This window comes from Podarcis cretensis (genome assembly GCF_951804945.1).
Source record: "Podarcis cretensis genome assembly, chromosome: 12".
Taxonomy (NCBI): domain Eukaryota; kingdom Metazoa; phylum Chordata; class Lepidosauria; order Squamata; family Lacertidae; genus Podarcis; species Podarcis cretensis.
Genome location: NC_137181.1, coordinates 8887723 through 8907078, shown reverse-complemented (window position 1 = coordinate 8907078; position 19356 = coordinate 8887723). Strand labels below are relative to the sequence as shown.

Below are 19356 nucleotides of genomic sequence, written 5' to 3'. Positions count from 1 at the left end.
TCTGGTTCCCTGTAACCTCACTTCTCGCAATGAGGGAACTGCCAGAAGGCCCTCGGCACTGGATCTCAGTGTCCAGACTGAATTATGGGGGTGGAGACGCTCCTTCAGGTATACAGGACCGAGGCCGTTTACGGCTTTAAAGGTCAGCACCAACACTTTGAATTGTGCTCAGAAACGTACTGGGAGACAGTGCAGATCTCTCGGGACCGGTGTTATGTGGTCCCAGCGGTTGCCCCCAGTCACCAGTCTAGCTGCCACATTCTGGATTAATTGCAGTTTCCGGGTCACCTTCAAAGGTAGCCCTACATAGAGAGCATTGCAGTAGTATATATAAAATGCCCAATAATGGTGGTGGGTGGAATGAATAAGTACTTTTCCATCCTGGCAATATGAAACAGCTGACCAAAGTTCAAGTTCGGGCTCCGTTCGAGGTGCTGCTAGCGGTGCACAGAGTCCTATGTGTCTTGGGGCCAGGATTCCTAAAATATCACATCTTGCATACCCAGCTGCCCCCTCTGCTCTGTAGGAGAAGGCCTCTAGCGTACGCCATCTCATCAGGAGGTCCGTTCTGTTACCATGTAAGAATTAGGTGCTCTCCCACGCAAAGCCCATCAACAGCCATGGTGATTGTATGAGGCAGTACGATTCTGAATACAGTGGTACCTCTGGTTGCGAACGGGATCCGTTCCAGAGGCCCATTCGCAACATAAAAAGAGCACAACCTGCAGCGGTGAATCTGTGCACGTGCGGGTTGTGATTCACTGCTTCTGCGCATGCGCATGACATCATTTTGCGCTTTTGAGCATGCGGCGAAACCCGGAAGTAACCCTTTCCGGTACTTCCGGGTCGCCACAGGACGTAACCTGAAAGAACGTAACATGAGGTATGACCGTACCAGTTGCTGGAAGCTGCAAAGGGGAGAGTGTACTTTTCATCTTTGTTGGAAGCCGCCCAGAGTGGCTGGGGAAACCCAGCCAGATGGGCGGGGTACAAATAATAAATTATTATTATTATTATTATTATTATTATTATTATTATTATTATTCCACAGCTCCCCCCTGCCAGGCAAGGCCAAAGAGAAGGAATGATGGAATAAAAATTACACGCAATATTCTCTTGCCATCCTGCAAGTTACCTATGATGATTGTTGTTATCGTTGGAAGAGGATTTGTTTCGGCAAGAGCAAGAGTGGAAGGCAAATAGCCTCGAACGTCTCCTTTTCTGTAGCACCTCCAAGCATGGAGGGGGATGATTTCGACTCTTTTAACAATAACATACCCCAATATGCTCTTCGTGAAACAATGGGTGGACCGAAACGAAGCTATGGTTCAAAATTCACACTCCTCCGAATTTTGCAAGAGGTTGTAAGAGGTTGTAAGCCGGTCTGAATCTGGTCAGTGTCTCAATGAGAGCGTCCCGCAAATTTTACACATCCTGCTTTTGAGTTCCATGATGGAAAGAAAGGTGGATATTCAGTGCAACAGACAGATATTTTAGAGACAGCTGTTTTCCCCATCTTCTTGGCGAATTTGCAAAACCTACTCTCTCCTCCTCCTTTCGTGACTGATAGGGTGATGGCTGTTCCTCAAATAAAAGTTTTTTTTAAAAAAGAGCAGGTGAATTTTAATCTCGAGGAGATGGAAGGCATTTCCGCAGCTGAAAAGACTAGCTCAAGTCTTCCACCCAGTGGACTGAAAAAAACCCTGCATGAAGCTTAAGAAGCCCCAGCCAATTCCAGCTTCTCACTAGAGCAGAGCCTTTTTCGAACTTTTAAAGGCAAAAAATTGCCAGATTACAGATCGTGCAGAATTTATTCCTACTCCAGTGTGACGTGCCAATAGCTGCACATTCAGGAAGATCCTTTCAAAAATAAAATCATTTTTTTTAAAGACTAGTTTAAAAAATGTTTGCCTTTAGTTGGAAAGTTAAATGAGAAAATGGGAAATAGCCAGACTTGCATAAAGTACGATACCAATATTGTTTTTAATCATGTCTATAATTTCTCCAGAGTTCACCTTCTTCCCTTTTGGAACAACTTTTCTAACATTTCCTAAATCTAAACAAATATTTTGAAGTATTTAGACACAGTTTTCCTAAAACACCTAACTTAAATTAAGCTGATGGGGGGCGGGCGGATAAAGCATTTTTTTAAATAAAAAAAAGCCAGAAAGCAATACTAGAGCAATGGAAAAATCACTGGCTTATTCAGCAGAATTCAGCAGTTAGTATGTTGCAAAGTTCATAGTAGTGGTGCAGATGGCAAGCAATGGGAATTAAATTTAAATTGGGAAATAAGAGGGGTTTTTTGGTGCGTTTTTTAAAGGATAGTGTTCCCTTCCATCCCCCCAAGGTACATGCACAAGTATCTGAACTGTTTAAAAAACCTTTTATTTGCAATAGTCAATAAATCATTCAGGTCCCTGCCTGACAACACTCTGCCCTCTTCCCCTGGGAATACTCGCAGGGTAGTAAGTTTCTCAAATACTGTGGAATTGTTCCAACACATGAAAAAAGTGCAAATAAGTTCCTTTATTATATTAACAAACAGTTCACCCTATTGCGTTTTCTCCCTTTCAGAAATGTCCAGCGACCCATTTTTAACAACAAAGTAGAATAAAAATAGCCCCTTTTTTGGCATAGGCAGCCAATCAGATTTCAAGCAATGCCCCAACCCCACTGCCCTTCTATCTGCTCAAAAGTGGGATTGTAGCACCTTTGAAATCAGAGGCAAAAACATTTGTTTTACCGTAGGGCAGTGAGGTTCTGTTTTATTTTTTAACCAATAGATCTATAGCACATTTTGTGGGTTGGAAAAATATATAAACTACAGGTGTTTTACAATTCCCAAAACTTTCAACTCTGCAATACAAGCCAGGGCTCTTTGATATGCAATTGCTCCCAAATTATCCTGATTCGTAATGATGCAAAGACAGAGATTGCACAGACTAGACATTAGAAGAGTTTGGGGAGTAAAATCCCCTGCCATCAATAAATGTAGACTGCAACAGTAATTTGCATTTTTTTTGGTATTTGGCAACCGTACTCTGGTCTCTCTTCAGATCGTATTCAGCAACCATTCCGACAAGGGATCAACAAGTTTTGGCCAAGCTGTAAAGCGCTCCGGACGTGATGCGAGAGTGGACATTGGAGAGTGAAAAGACCGACCTCAGGACTGCGTTATTACGGAGAGCATTTCTCCATATTTCTCCATTTCACCTCACACAATGGGTTCAAAATAACGGCCCAGACAATTTTATGGTGCACTAAAGCAGGTTGCTGTGGGTTAACCCACAGAGCCTAGGGCTTGCCGATCAGAAGGTTGGCAGTTCGAATCCCCGTGACAGGGTGAGCTCCCGTTGCTCAGTCCCAGCTCCTGCCAACCTAGCAGTTTGAAAGCACGTCAAGTGCAAGTAGATAAATAGGTACCGCTCCGGCGGGAAGGTAAACAGCGTTTCCATGGGCTGCTCTGGTTTGCCAGAAATAATAATAATAATAATAATAATAATAATAATAATAATAATTTATTATTTATACCCCGCCCATCTGGCTGGGCCTCCCCAGCCACTCTGGGCGGCTTCCAAAAGAATATTAAAATACTATGATACATCAAACATTAAAAGCATCCCTAAACAGTGGCTCAGTCATGCTGGCCACATGACCCGGAAGCTGTACACCGGCTCCCTCGGCCAATAAAGCGAGATGAGCGCCGCAACCCCAGAGTCGGTCACCACTGGACCTAATGGTCAGGTTTCCCTTTACCTTTAAAGCATGTTTCAGGTGATTTTTCTTCAGAGGTTCTTAGACATGTACTGACTTCTGCAATGCACAAGAACACTGGACAATGGATCTGAGCTATTTACCTGTCAAACGGTCCTGATTTCGCCCCCCCAAACTGAGGTTCCTCGAATTCCTGAGACATTTGGCAGAGCGAGATCTTGGCTCACAGAACCTACCGATGCTACGACAAATGCATTCGCCCATAAGGAGTCACATGGCTTTATAATAAACCGCTATTTATTTATTTATTTCAAGAATTTAGCAGATTTTTTAAATTTCCCAGAGTTATTTTCAGCATGTTTCAATAGAGTTGGGGGGGAGGAGGGTGGGGAGAGGAGAGAAACCAGAAAGAGAAGTTCCATTGTCTATTGCATGTGGATTCCACAATGTTACAAGACACTTTTAATATCGACATTCATTCACAGACATTTAAGGCAACTGGTTAAAGAGATAAAATCGACGATTTCCCCGCCCCCTTCCTTTTATAAAAAAGTGAACATCGAATGAAAATGGCCTGCGTTATGTACAAACAGATCACGTAAAACTTGTCAGAAGGTCACGTCGTGCTAGAAAGGGCGGGACAAAGGACAAGCAACGGTTGGAAGATCGCAGAGCTTCATGGGGGCGAGAATAACCATCCGCGGTTGACTTCTCCTTCGTTCCAACCATTCTCCGTCATCCCTGCCCTTGCTACAACCTGAATACTTTTCCCTGCAGACTCTACTCGAGGCTCAGGAGGCCAGAAGCACAGTGGAAAAATACTGCTCAGAGAACACGCTTTGGCAGTAACAACTGCTTTTCATTATTCTGCATTCAAATACAAAAATTAAAGAACACTTTTGATTGAAGGTAAGCTTTAAATGGACTAGCCAGAATCCATACTTTTTTTTAAAAAAAAAAAAGTCAAAATGAAAAAGAAAACAACCCCTAGGTTTTCTCTTATGTTGCCAGGTTTCCTGGCGGACAAAACATACGGTACTCAGTTAAATAACCTCTTGTGGGCAAGCAAGGTGTGGAAAGGTGGGCGGTAATTTTGGAACAAGTGGAATTGTAAGAGGCTCTGCGAACACCGTGCAAAATTGTACTATGGAGTGACAATTCTGTTTTCTGCTGTGCCTGTGATAACCTATTTCATGCCCATGGAGGCTGGCTTTTCTTACATATAAATGTGTTAAAAGCTGCTTCTTCGATGTTTTTAGTGAAGGACTGTAAATCCTATATTTTTGGCTCCTACTGGCCATTGCCCAGGTAAAGGCAGGTAGAGACAAGCTGTTTCTGCACCTGACAGTTTACTGGGCTAAGCACCAAAGAGGGTTTTTCTCCCCTCCTTTTTCCTTTTGGACAATTCCTGTCCAGTATGGCTAATCTGAGCAACTATAGATTTCAAGTTGGTGCAAAGGGAAAAAAAGTTGGCCTCAGATATTGATCGGGAAGGAAAAGAGCAGAGAGGCAAATCATCAAAATGGGATTGTGCTGCTGGGTTTGTCGTCTTTGGAGCTTCAAGTGGGGTGTGTGTGTGTGTGTGAGAGAGAGAGAGAGAGAGAGAGGAGAGTATGAAAGATAGAATCCTTTGCTATTAAAAGTTATCTTTCTGTGGATAAGACTGCCATGCTTTACATGAACAAATTAGGGGCAGGGGCGATAGAAAATGCAAAAAGCATAAAAGCCCAAGCTATGGAGAACACTTTGAGAGTCTTAACACAAATACTCCAATTTCAAACAATTGGGTAACTCCAACATGTACGTGATATAGGTAACCTCAGGGATGATAATCTGAAATCTCATCTAGGAAGTGGGGAAAAGAAAATGAAATGAAATAGAGGAAGGTCGTGGTAAGCATAGAATTGTCATTTTTGTAATTCTCAAAGCAGGGAAAGTGAGTTTCAAAAAAAAAATCCCACAATGAAGCACATGAGAACACAACCCCAGTTTGAAAGAGTTTTGCAGGCCACGTTTGATTTAGCTAGGCCTATATAGCTCAGTCACTAGAGCATGAGACTCATAATTTCAGGGTGTGGGCCTCAACTTTGGGCAAAAGATTCCTACATTGCAAAAGATTGGACTAAACAATCCTCATGGTCCCTTCCAACTCCACAATTCTATGATTCTAGGATATATAATACTGTTTGATACACAAAGCTAGCACTTCATTTGTTGCCCATGTTTTGCAGTTTACAGAAAAAGGTTTTCAGTAGCACAGGCACAGTGGCGAAGAACAGTATAACAGCCAGGGTTCAGCTCTGTTTGGTGAACCTTCAGTAGCAGCAGTTAAGAAAAACAAAATATACAGGGCACAAAAAAGGGGGGAGGAACTGTCTCCTACACACTGACACCCCATTGTGACAGGAATGGGAGTTGTGCTCTTGTGTGATCTCCTGCACTCCTTTCACTTGGGGGAGGGGGGGCTTGGGCCCACACTTCTTAACAGCTCAATTTGCATCTTTCGGTAAGGAAGGAATTCAAGCTTAATAAATAAACCCCCATTTGTCGTCAATGCTTATCGGTAGCTCACCACTAACAGCATCTGAAACACCTGGCAGTTGTGCGTTAGCAAAGACAGTACAAGACCCTCTCTCTTTCCCCACCTCTTGAAGGTGCTGAAGAACTCCTTGCCACTGTGTGTTTATCCCATTCCGTTTTGTCGTATGCAGTCAAAAAATGCAGAGATACCCTAAGCTATGTGCAAAACATGACTCAAATTAGTAAGACAGTTGCGTCACCAACCTATATATAACCCAGATGACTTTCTCCTCGTATATATTCCTGAACCTTTTCAAACGTGACACAAGCGTAGCAAAAGCAACCCCAGTGTCACCATCTTGTAGGCAGGACCTCCTCGCGGCCTCTTTCAATTTTTGCCTTCGTCTCCATATATTACAGTGCTCTATAAAAAGATTTCCAACTTTCTCTCTTCTTCTTCTTAAAGCATTTAAACAATACAAGACTAAAAGATGCCTGGAAATATGCCTTAATACAAAAATGTCTCTTTTTTTAAAATCTGAAAACAACATTCAAAAAGGCACTTCATCGTGGAAGAAAGACAAGTTCAGAGTCAGGTCAACTGCTCTTATAAGCAGGGCGGGGTGGGAAAAATGGTCTGCATAGCAGGAGGGTTTGGGGGGGGGGAAGGGTCTAGTCGACTTGCTGAAACATCAAGCTTTCAATATATATATATTTTTGGCATGTTTTTAAGAAAAAAAGTGGATCCTGTAAATTGTGTCCGTTTATGAAATTCATTAAAACAGTCCCCATTCAAAATGGCTTCTTTTTAATTTTCTTCCTCTCCAAGTAGTCTCGTTGCTTTGACGGCATCAATATTCCCATGATTTAAGTCGCATCGATTCATGATTGTCCTTCATGCACAGCAGGTTAAGAGGGAGATCGAGAGCATCGTGACTCTTGACAACTCGAGCTGCCTCTCTGAGGTGCTGCGCTGGGATTGGCTGTCCTGGAGCGGCTACGGTCAAGCAGAGGCGTGGCCTTGCAGGGCTACCTGTTGCAGAGTTTATGGAGCATAGTGTAGACTTCCTCCTCTTTGCTTAGTCCTTCGAAGAAAGGAATGAGGTCTAACAATTCCGTGTCTGTCATGTCATCAAACCACGACTGCACAGGCACCTGAAACAAACAAACAAACAAACAAACAAACAGTGTCACATTAAACACGTTCATTGAAAACAAATCAGCTACCCTCATCCCCAAAGGAAGTGTCTTGCATGAAACTTTAATTCAAGGTATTTTATATATGGCATAAAGGTAAAGGTACCTCTGACCATTAGGTCCAGTCGTGACCGACTCTGGGGTTGCGCGCTCATCTCACTCTATAGGCTGAGGGAGCTGGCGTTTGTCCACAGACAGCTTCTGGGTCATGTGGCCAGCATGACTAAGCCGCTTCTGGTGAACCAGAGCAGTGCGCGAAAACACCATTTACCTTCACGCTGCAGCGGTACCTATTTATCTACTTGCACTTTGACGTGCTTTCGAACTGCTAGGTTGGCAGGAGCAGGGACCGAGCAACGGGGGCTCACCCTGTCGTGGGGATTCGAACCGCTGACCTTCTGATTGGCAAGCCCTAGGCTCTGTGGTTTAGACCACGGTGCCACCCGCGTCCCATATACGGCATAATGGTTAGAATAATTGTGCAGAGAATAAATTGGGTACAAAAATCCATCATAAAATGGGACTTAAACCAAAACACTACTTTAAGATGCCTGCTGAAATAATAAAAGTCTTTGTCATGTGCCTGAAACTCATCAAAATTGGTGTGCCAGTCTGTTTAATCTGAGTTGGAGGGGGTTCCACAGGCTTTTGGCCTGCAACACCGAACACATGTCCACTAGTAGTAATGAACTGTGCATCTGAGCCACGGGGTAGCTGGGTGGGGGGACAGAGACCATCAGCACAGACTCCTCAGACTCTATGGGATCAGGCAGGGATATATAATTCAGTGGGTAAAGAACTCTTACTGGCCACATCAGCATGCCATGTCAGCGACTGGTAGGATTGTGCACCAGGGTAACGGGAGATGGCGTCTGACTCGGGCAGGGGGGCAGAAGTTTGTGGGAACCTGTACCAGCCAGGAAGGAAGAATCATAAGCAGGGGAAGCTTCAGATCTGGAGGAAGAGGAGGAAGAGGCAGGCTAGGCTAGCGACAGGCCAGGTGCTTCCCCACTCTCCTCTGTACCACTCTCAGAAGCAGTAGAGAACTGTAATGGGAAGAGCAGAAGCAGCTTCCGTTCCGGCATAGTCTCTGGCTACGTCAGGGGGAGGAGGGAGGGGGAGTGGTCCCCAGTTGCTGCAACTGCTCCATAGAGCGCGGAGCTGGGAACAACTGTCTGGATGCTAGACAGGTGTGTGCAGGTCTCCAGAGCTGAGGAAGCAACGGTGTTATCGTTGACAATGAAGAGTTAAGTCTCTGCTGTGTGCACTCCTCTGGCTGCGAAGCACCCTTGGCAAATGCTGAGCCAAACTGGAGCACTGGATGAGTGCGCTGGCTCCCAAGGAAGAGATTGCAGTCGCTTTGCTGCTCCACAGGCATTATGGGACCATGTGGTGCAGCAGCAATGCTGAGGTTTGCAACAGGTCATGGTTAAGGAGAAGAGACCTGAAGAACCACGATCCCAGGTTCGGGCAACCCACTAAGCCCCATAGTAGTAAGCATCGCTATTGCCCCACATCCATGGAGGAGCAAAGCGGCTGTGAGCTTTTCGCTGGCTTGTTTGTACTGTCGCAGTAAGCTATACTCCTCTAACATGCAAACTTGGCCATTGCGAAACTGCATGCCAATACAAACTCGATTATCTCTGCTGATTCTGCAGGTGGCTCTGTACTGCCAATTCTCTCCGACATATACAGATAACTGTAAGGTTGTGAAAAGCTGTTGTCTTCCCTCTCCCTCTCTGTCACTTTCAGAGTTCATTCACAGCTCCACAAAAACAAACATTTGGTATCATTCAGATTCCCCCCCCCCCCGTTGAACATTTGGTACCTTATGTAAGATAATGTCTAGCTGCTCTAAAATTAAACAACCAATGAAGAATTTGAAAGTACCAGCTTTCAAATGGTCTCGAAGAGCTGAACAGTTGGAAGAGTAAAAAACCTGTAATATTATTAAGAACTGTATGCATGTTCCTTGGGCTCTCAAGCTTTCCTCAATTGTAAGGGGGTGAGTAAACAGGAGCCCCTAAAATCCAGGTGCCTAGTTGCCATCAGGCTAAAAAACACACCAAAAAAGGGCTCGGCAGCTCTGAAATAGGCTGCTGAAAAGAGACACAGCTTCTTCTCCTGCCCCCTCTTCCCATTCCCATTCACTTCCAGGATTCCTTAAACTTTGGCAGAACTTTGGAGCAACTTAATTATAGCGTGAGGTAGCAGAAAATAATAAAAGAATGTGGCCACGATCCTCTGCATAAGCAAGGCAGAGAACACAGGGAGAGGAGAATGCTCAACGAGAGAAGGATCCTCTCTCCTTACTGGTACACCGCGGAGTAACAATCCTTGTATCCTTGGTTTAAATTCGCCATGAATTCATGCAGATCGTGGTCTGGATATCTGGGATTAGTGAGGAAACGGCTGCTCTCCCCGCAAGCCCTCTGGGAGCCACATGCCAGGGGTGGGTGTAGCCAAAAGTGGGTGCGGCCACCCCAAATATGCAGGCCTCTCAAATCTGTGCGGATCAACTGATGACTGTTGATGGGGTTGTCACCCCTTTTCCACTCAAAAGAAAATGGGGAGAGTGTTGCTGTGCTCAGGCCCTGTTTTGGGGTTTCCTGCACAGCATCTGGTTGGCTACGGTGAGAAGAGGATGCTGGACTAGGTATTCCTTTGACCTGACACAGTGGGCCCTTCATTTGTTCTTATGCATCCCCACTGGGGCACTGGGTTTTGTTCTTCCCAGCACTATTAAATTATAAAATTTCATTTTGTTTTCATTACCAAAATCAATTGGCCTAAAATGCTCCCAGTGCTTTTTATGTACAGGATGCTCTCTCTCTCTCTCTGTATATATATACACACACACACACACACACCAACCAGGTTGTCTGCACTGAAGATCCAGGAAAAAGAAAACAAAAAACCCACTTTCCTGGTCAACACCATGGCATCTTTCAAGCAAGCTCAGAAACAGAATGCAATGAGTTTCTGACACAAACAAAAGAGTTACCCCTCTCTTGCCTCTTAACACCTAAGCCAGGGGTTAGCAAACTTTATCAGCAGGGGGCCAGTCCACCATCCCTCAGACCTTGTGGAGGGCCGGACTATATATTTTTTTTTTTGGGGGGGGGGATGAACGAATTCCTATGCCCCACAAATAACCCAGAGAAGGACACATTCTACTCATGTAAAAACACGCTGATTCCTGCACCGTGTGCGGGCCGGATTGAGAAGGCGATAGGGCCAGATCCGGCCCCCAGGCCTTAGTTTGCCTACCCATGACCCAAGCATTTTGTAGCATTTGCTCCTCAGGCGTTGATGCTGCTGCCGTGCTCCATTTTACAGTAGCGAGAGCAAGCACTTGCGCATCTTAGCAAGCAGCGAATGCCGGAATAAACAAACCCAGAGACAAAAGAATTTACTCCCGTCTATTGCAAAAGTGCTAGTACTTACTGCATTTTCAGGGTGGAAGATGTAAGACGCAGGGGAGTTGTCCACTATAATAACTTTGCTCAGCTCCCGCCCAAGCCGGCTTAGATCCTTCACGTAATTCCCTCTGTGGAAAACGCAGGATTCTCTGAAGAGCCGAGCTCTGAAGACGCCCCAGCGATCCAGCAAGTCGGCCACGGGGTCTGCATACTTTGATTAAAGGAAGGAAGCGGGAGAAGAGGAGGACACACAGTGAAGACACATGTAACCCTGGGAAAATCAAGCATCTCTTTTCGACGTAGATGTTGAATGAGCCAGAAGGAAGAAGAGGAGACATGGCTTTGATGAGACTCTTGTCAGATGCCTGCGACATGAAGGTGCAACAGGAATGGGGAGCACTCCTGACCCTCCCTTTCCGTGAAGAGGGTTTGTGGTGCTCTGCACATGAGCCGAGCGGCTTCCTCCAGAGTAAACCTTCACAAAAGGTGCTGTGGATATCCTTTAATACAGTGACCTTCCCTCAACAGAAGGACGAGTGACTGCCCCAATCTTTCCACACACACACACACACACACACACACACACACACATCTTTGTTCTATGTGTTAACAATCATTTAATATACTTTTTATGTCTCAACACAGTCAGGGCAGTCAAAGGCAAGGTGCACACAGCATCTGCGACAGGCAAGTTATTTAAAAATTTACTTCTGAGAGACAGTATACGGTAGGCCCATTTAAAAACATCCCTAAGGGCCACGTTAGATTACGAAAGAGGCTCTGAGGCGAACGAAAACACTCCCGACTCCATCCTTAAGGCTAAAGTTCACCAAATCGCTTTGTCAAAGGATTCCCACAGGGGAACACAGAGGGAAATAAGCTGCACAAATTGAAAGTGCGCCGAGGATCTTTCAGGAGAACCGTGAAGAAGAAGGACAGAGGATCTGCCCGCATGCTTTTCTCCAGTGAAATGGCAGGGCGGAATAGCCAAGAGCTGCCCATGGTGCCAGTTTCATTTCCAATTCAAGGTGCTCCCATTACGTGTTCAGAACAATAAGCAACTCAGGTCCCAAATACCTGAAAGTCACCCCCCTGGTCCTTCCCTGCAGCCTCCCTGGATGTTAAGATTGGCTGAGGGAGCCCTATTGGTTGTTCCACTGCCCTCAGAAGCTCGGGGGTGGGGCCCGATCCAGGAAGAGGCCATTCTCTGCTGCAACCCCTAAGCACTCCTTCCCTGCAGAGATGTGTAAGCTGTCTTCAATACACAGCTTTGGGCAATCGCTGAAGACACACCTCTGTATCTTGGCTTCGGACACCTTAGAGGCATGTTTTTAGGACCCACCTGATTCCTGGGATTGCAAATTGTTTCAAACCATTTTTAACAGTATACCTGAAGGAGCCTAGTATACCTGAAGGAGCGTCTCCACCCCCATCGTTCTGCCCGGATGCTGAGGTCCAGCGCCGAGGGCCTTCTGGCGGTTCCCTCACTGCGAGAAGCAAAGCTACAGGGAACCAGGCAGAGGGCCTTCTTGGTGGTGGCGCCCGCCCTGTGGAACGCCCTCCCATCAGATGTCAAAGAGATAAACAACTACTTGACATTTAGAAGACATCTGAAGGCAGCCCTGTTCAGGGAAGTTTTTAATGTGTGACATTTTAATGTATTTTTAATCTTTGTTGGAAGCCGCCAAGGGTGGCTGGGGAGACCCAGCCAGATGGGCGGGGTACAAATAATAAATTATTATTATTATTATTATTATTATTATTATTATTATTATTAATAATAATATTTGTCATATCCTGCCCTAGGACCTTTGGTAAACAATGATGCTGGTAAAGATGTTCTCTTGATTCCAGGTTGCTCCTGGTTAAAAGGGCCTCAGGGAGAATATATCTGTCTTTTGAGAGCCACTGCTGGTTCATGGAGAAGAGGGCTATCGATGGCTACTATAGCCATGATGGCTATGCTCTGCTTCCACAGTTAGAGACAGCCAATGCTTCTGAATAGCACTTGCTGGAAATCACAGGAGGGGAAAGGACTTTTGTACTCGGGTCCTGCTTGTGGGTTTCTCAAAGGCAGCTGGTTGGCCATGGTGAGAACATGATGCTGGACCAGGTGGGCCATTGGCGTGATCCAGCAGTGCCCCTCCTGTGGCCTTATGTTCAGAAGAGACCATATTGACCCAGATAGTCCGACTCAGTGGAAAAGCAGCTCATCTCTTTTATGTAACTGCACATTAAATTTGCAGTAGCCCAGCAGGATTCAACGGCTGCACTGCTCAGTTTCTAAAACAGCCGTGAAGCATGAAGGTGTGGTGGGGAGCTGCTATTTTCAAGGAAAGCAAGCCTACCCCCCCCACCCCGATCTGGTGGAACAACTTTCACTGGGTGTTGGGATCCTGGCCACCGACTCTCTCTTCTCAGCTAAAATGCTGCCCAACAAGTCTAGCAAATTATTCGACAAACACAGTCACAGGGTTAAGTACAGCCACGATATCCGTTCTAAGCTACTTCATACCAAGTCTGGTTCCAAAGACAAAGGTGAGAGAAGCCAACTTGGCCTAGGGATCCTGGTGTGGTTTCTCCAAGGCGCCATATGCAGAAGTTAGTGGCATGAGCAGGAAATGGACCCTCAAAAAGTTCACAGGAAGAGGTGGGGAAAAGTCATTACACAGATATCAAAAATACTTTGCGCTACCGGTGCATGAAGGAGTAGAGTCTTATTGTGCACTTCCTTAAAATGTACTTTATCACATGGGGATATGGACTAGGGCTGAGACAGGCCAAAATTTAAAAAACGCACTGCAAATCATACACTCAACTTTTATATCATCTCTCAAACAAACCAACTACCTCGCAGGGTTGTTGTGAGGATAAAATATGGAGGTGGAAAAGGCGGAACCATTTATACTATTTTGAGCTCTTTGGAGGAAAGGTGGGATATAAATGTAATTTATTTATTTATTTTTAAAAAGAAAACTCCTATTTTGTTTCCTTATGTGGAATTTCAGGAACAGGAACCTGGAGGCTCTGGTGATTTTGAGTGGAAAGTATGAATTTGACCCTATTTTGGTCCAGCACAAGAGACAACCCAGAAACTTCTGAAAGTACATTGGTGAAGTCTGTTTGAACATTACTAGGAGTGATGGAGATGGTCAAAGCTGCCTAAGTGATGAAGGAAGGAAGGAGTCCATGTGCTTTTGTCAGAGTCCTGGGTTCAAGGTTCTTGGGCTGAGAGCAGAGGCTCTCTGGTAGCAATGACAGTTCATAGCTAATCTGAACTGTATGTTGGATGTGCACCATTGGACTCAGATTGATGTGGCACCAAGAGGAGAGAAAGCTTGGGACTTTCCAAACAACTCATAATCACTGTAGGGAGAATATATGTTAGTGATTATAGTATGCTATAACTGACTATAAATACTATAAATATTCTATTTACAGTCCCCTAACTAGTTATAGGACAAAGCAGGCAACAAAATTCAAGTAACAGGAAATCACATTAGCAATGTAGGCAGATTGTTAACTAACAAGCAGCCTCCATTGTATTACAATGTGAGAGACCTTCTCAGAAAGAGTCCAACAAGATCTTCAGATCTTTTTAGAAAAACCCCCAATGCAAAGGCAAAAGCATACTTCATCAGTCCAAAGTCTACAAATTACTGAAAAGCAACAATCTAATTTGAGGCTAAGAGTTGTGTAGAATGCACAACACCAGGCCCACAAAATTCACGCTCCGTAGAACTGGAAGTTCACATCCAAACAATATATTTAGAGCACTCTTATACCATTTTAACCATCATGGATTCCTCCAAAGAATGTTGGGAACTACAGTTTGCTAAGTGCGCTGGGAATTGTAGTTCTGGGAAGGTTCTCCTACTAACTCTCAGCACCTTTAACAAGTGCAGGTGCCAAGATTATTTGGGGAAAGTGTTAGAGTGGCGTAAGAGTGCTTTAAATGTGGTGTGGATGTGATCCAAGTCTCGACTATCATCTCCTAAGCTACAGAAACTGCCTCTATCTTCTGAACAGGAAAAATAATTAATAGGCAAGCTCAAGGATGCTGTGGCGACTTCACCCCCAAGCACTCACTGCAATGTATGCAAAAGTCTACTGGAGGGTAGGGTATGGGGAGGAATTAAGCCAATCCTGATTTCTCACACCCCAAATGCTGGGGTGCACACCCCTCCCCCAACCATGTTTCTATGCATATGCTAAAAACGAATGGCAGGTATATCAACCCTGGCTATATTGACTTGAATAAAAGATTCACTTCATAGCAAGTTTAATTGAAGCACTTGAAGGCTGTAGCCAAGAAGAGTGATTGCCAAAACACAAGCAGGGGAAGAATTGAGCTTGAGCTTTCTGCAGGCAAGTGCCCAACAAAATGAGCTTGCCTGAAGCCAAGAGCAGAAAAGGCTGCTTTGCAGGAGCAGTACATGTGCTCCCCAAGTCCTTGTTGCAAACAAGACGCTCTTCTCCAATGACCAGAGAAGCACACTGCCAATGCGTGGAAAGCCTCTTCCAATTATCTGCTAACCGAGGCAACGTAGTTGGCCCCCGCCTCCCCATTTATCCAATACGGTGGGAGTTTGCAAAAGTTTGACTTTGTTTTCTACAGGAACGTGCTGCTACCGCCACTACAGACATCACTGGCAAACATCACGGTTGCTAGAGACGGCTAAGTCTACTGCAGAGCTTGTGCTCTATGCACTAGCATTTCTACAACTACTCCAAAGTGCACACAAAATATCAAATTATCCCCGGTTCCCCCTGCCACAAACCCACCAATGCAAATATCACCATCAAGCTTTGCAAGCACTTATACGTTATAAATGCTCCTTGGTAAGGTGTGCTCTGTATTCTTTAATCAGCCGGAGCCCCGACTATTCGTTGCCTGTACGGGCACTGCATTAGAGCCCGGTACACTTTATTTGTGTGCAGCTTTAGGAATACTACGTTATGTAATAAGCTATTTATTCCCATTCTCCTCCCCACCCCTCCCCACCCTCCATAGCCATGGCAACTATATAACTATAAAAAAGGCCTTTCATATTGCCATCATGAGCAATACATGGAGGCTACATTATGAGACAAGCCCATATGTGATATTGTTACCATGGGAACACTTACCCACACACTAGCAGACAAAAGTACACGCTGCCAAATAAAGCAAGGAGGGGAGAAAGGGGGGAAGATTAAGACAATTATTTTCTCTTCAATGGGAAAGAAAGCCCAATATATATATATATATATTAAAGTCCTCGAAGGGGACTTCAGGCATCATGAAGGATCAAGAGAGAGAGAGATGTCTGCCTACACTGGGCAGACCCAGCTGAACTGCTCTGGGTTCAGGTTTAGAAAGACGCTTGTTCGGTGACTCTTCTGAAGCAGTTCGCCCCGTAATTCTGAGAGGCGGCTCTCAAGAGAAGCGGCTCTTATTTATTAAGTGGCAAAGGTTTTCCAGCTGTTCTGAAAGTTTGCTCTAGCCAGTTTCTGAGGTACCTGGAAGGAGGTAAAATATACCAAGGCACACAAAGAGGCACTGACACGCGACCTACCTTTGCCAGACTGGCTGTGAATAGCACACATTCAAAGAGTTCTCCCATCCTCTGGAGGAACTCGTCCACGTGCGGTCGCTTTAATACATAAACCTGGAAGGACGCAGGGAGGAGGGGAGGGTGGGAAAAGAAGAGAGGTTGAGACTCTGGGACAAGCGGAAGCACACCACGGAGATTAAATCAGCAGAGAAGAGATGTTGATGGGCCCTATTATTACTCGCTGCACAAAAGGCGACAGGCAAAGCTAGCTTGCAAGGTGGGTAACTGGAGTAGAAAACTGACAGTGGCATAGAAAGCAAGGCAGCTGCGGTTGTTCTTTATTTTTCTCCATTTGCAAACAATCAGTTTTTAAACTGAACCAAATAAAAGAGCTGTCTTTCTAAGCCAAGGAAACTGCAATACATCTGGGACATTTAGTGCTTTCAAGGAACATCTGCTTGAAACGGTGTTACATCTGCACACTGGAAAATGAGCATCACAATAATACAGCACATGTTCTCTCCCCCCCTCCCCATGTTTAATGCAACGTTGGATCCTTGATGGTGAAGCAGATAAACATAGCAAAGTTGCCCTTGGTACCCAGTATATCTGGTTGTTGGTCTTCTTGCTGTTAAGAGTTGGGAGAAGACGCGTGGACTCCAACCTCTCAGCATCGCCTTCACTGTGTTGTGGCTACTTCCCAGTGCAAGTAATCAAGGATAGGCCATTTAGAATGCACACAGCCTATCCTGGATTACTTGAACCAGGTCACAGCCTCTTCTGGAAAGATCATTCAAGGAGCACTGCCCTTCAGGGAATGAAAGTCATCACATACTAAAGTCATGCACACAGCTTTCAAATGACATGTACCTTGTTCTTAGAATCATAGAATCATAGAGTTGGAAGAGACCACAAGGGCCATCGAGTCCAACCCCCTGCCAAGCAGGAAACACCATCAGAGCACTCCTGACATATGGTTGTCAAGCCTCTGCTTAAAGACCTCCACAGAAGGAGACTCCACCACACTCCTTGGCAGCAAATTCCACTGTCAAACAGCTCTTACTGTCAGGAAGTTCTTCCTAATGTTTAGGTGGAATCTTCTTTCTTGTAGTTTGGAACCATTGCTCCGTGTCCGCTTCTCTGGAGCAGCAGAAAACAACCTGTCTCCCTCCTCTTCTTATTTCCCTCTCGCTATTATTGTGGTTAAAAAAACAAAAACCAGAATCCTTAGCTCAAAAGAAGACTACTACTGTTAAAAACAAAGCCCCAAATCATAGCTATGTTGCTAGATGTTCTACATTTTGTTTGAGCTCCCCACCCTGATCATCCTGGAGAGAGGATGGAGAATGACTTCTGTGTTCGAGAAAATGCAGCTCTCTCCAATCATTATTTAGTGGTACAACGGTTTATATTGTGAAATGCAATTTAACGCATCACAAACACCCTTCAAATCAGAACTTCATAACAGGGGAAAAACCCAACCCTTTTCAAACAGCAGCGATTCTCTGTGCAAAGAAAGGAGGCCTTGGATGTTTCTTAAGACACATTTTAATGCACTCCTCAGTCCTTCTCAGTGCTAATGTAGGTAGGCCTGCTGGGCAGCGACACAGCACTCTGAAGGCAGAAAGCAGTGCCAAGTGGTCATGGGACTGGAATAGAAATTTACTGAGCAACTGCAGAAGATGCTTTGTTATTCAGATGGGCAAATACTGTAGGCAGCACCTGCAAAACTGCTGAAGGATCACCCTGTCTGTAGTGGAGGACAATACAGGATCGTGATCATCTTGTTCTCTTTTTTGGGAGGGGGTGGGGAAGAGAGAAAATTGTCCCACATTAAAAAAAAGATTCTTGCTCTATTCTGGCAATTTACAATTCTAACCCATAAGTTTTACACTTCTTATCTTTGGAAAGCACTACCTTGGCACGTGAGACTGATTAGGCAGAGAGAACTGATAAATAAAGATTGGAATTTGTGGGTGGCAAGTGACCCAGGTCCTGTTACAACAACAAATATATATTAGTTTTAAATCTGTTTAACTGTCATGGCTTGCCCCATACTATCATGGGAATGAAGGATCAGATGGTTAAGAGAACTTCAGGTCTCCTCACAGAGCTGCCATTCCCAGGGCTCCTTTGGATAAAAGAATGAATGTCCACCCCTTTTAAGTCTGTAGCGAGAGAACTGGTTCCCTGCACTGCTTTGGGAGAAAGGGCAAATTTCATAAATACAACTGATTAAATGAATGGTGTGGATACATATTGGAAAAACATTTTTATCCTGCTGAACAACAAAATGTGTTTATAAAATATAACAGTTTCCAATAAAACCAATTTAAACAAGAATGTAACAAGCAAGCCATCTTAGTTGAAGTTTTCCTCCTGGCTTTTCTCTGGGCAACACTTTCATAATAAAAAATTGTTCACGCCATACTGAATTTTGTTATCGACAAGAAATACATTGCGACAGTAAAACAAAAAGAAACAACTTCCAGCAGTGCTTGATTTGTAACATAACAACACAACTACTTTAGAATATGATCATGGGACATCCAGAAAGAAGAAAACAGTGCAGCTATATAAGAACATGAATCATTCCCAAATAATTAGAAACGAGCCTCTTATATATGTACCTTAAGTATGTATACAAACTCAATGAGAGGGGCAAGCTTGCATTTTGCTGGGTAATCTCATTTATATTAGGTCTAATTGGAGACAAACACAGTCTTATATCCTCATCAACACAAAGAAGCCTTTCTATTTTCTGATATTTCATATTTGTCAGAGTTGAAAATCCCTGCTCCATATCTATCCACAATCTGCAAATTATATATATATATATATATATATATATATATATATATATGCTATACTACACTGAAATGTTTGTTTATTTGATTGTCTTTGAATCTTCTCACACTTTCCATCCTCTCCTGCCACACTCTTTGAGAACCATGGCCATACCT

General features: G+C 44.5%; 1 protein-coding gene across 1 annotated transcript in view; it reads right to left on the bottom strand.

Moving 5' to 3' along the window:
- Nucleotides 1-3996: 3996 nt before the first annotated feature.
- The window catches only part of CTDSPL (CTD small phosphatase like), a 68632-nt gene continuing 53272 nt past the window's right edge, over nt 3997-19356 (bottom strand). The window contains exons 6-8 of the mRNA XM_079947023.1: nt 16415-16507; nt 10882-11067; nt 3997-7392 (exon numbers count right to left, since the gene is read on the bottom strand). Coding sequence (XP_079803149.1) covers nt 7267-7392; nt 10882-11067; nt 16415-16507 — 405 coding nt within the window. The 3' untranslated portion in view covers nt 3997-7266. The remainder of the gene's footprint in view (nt 7393-10881; nt 11068-16414; nt 16508-19356) is intronic.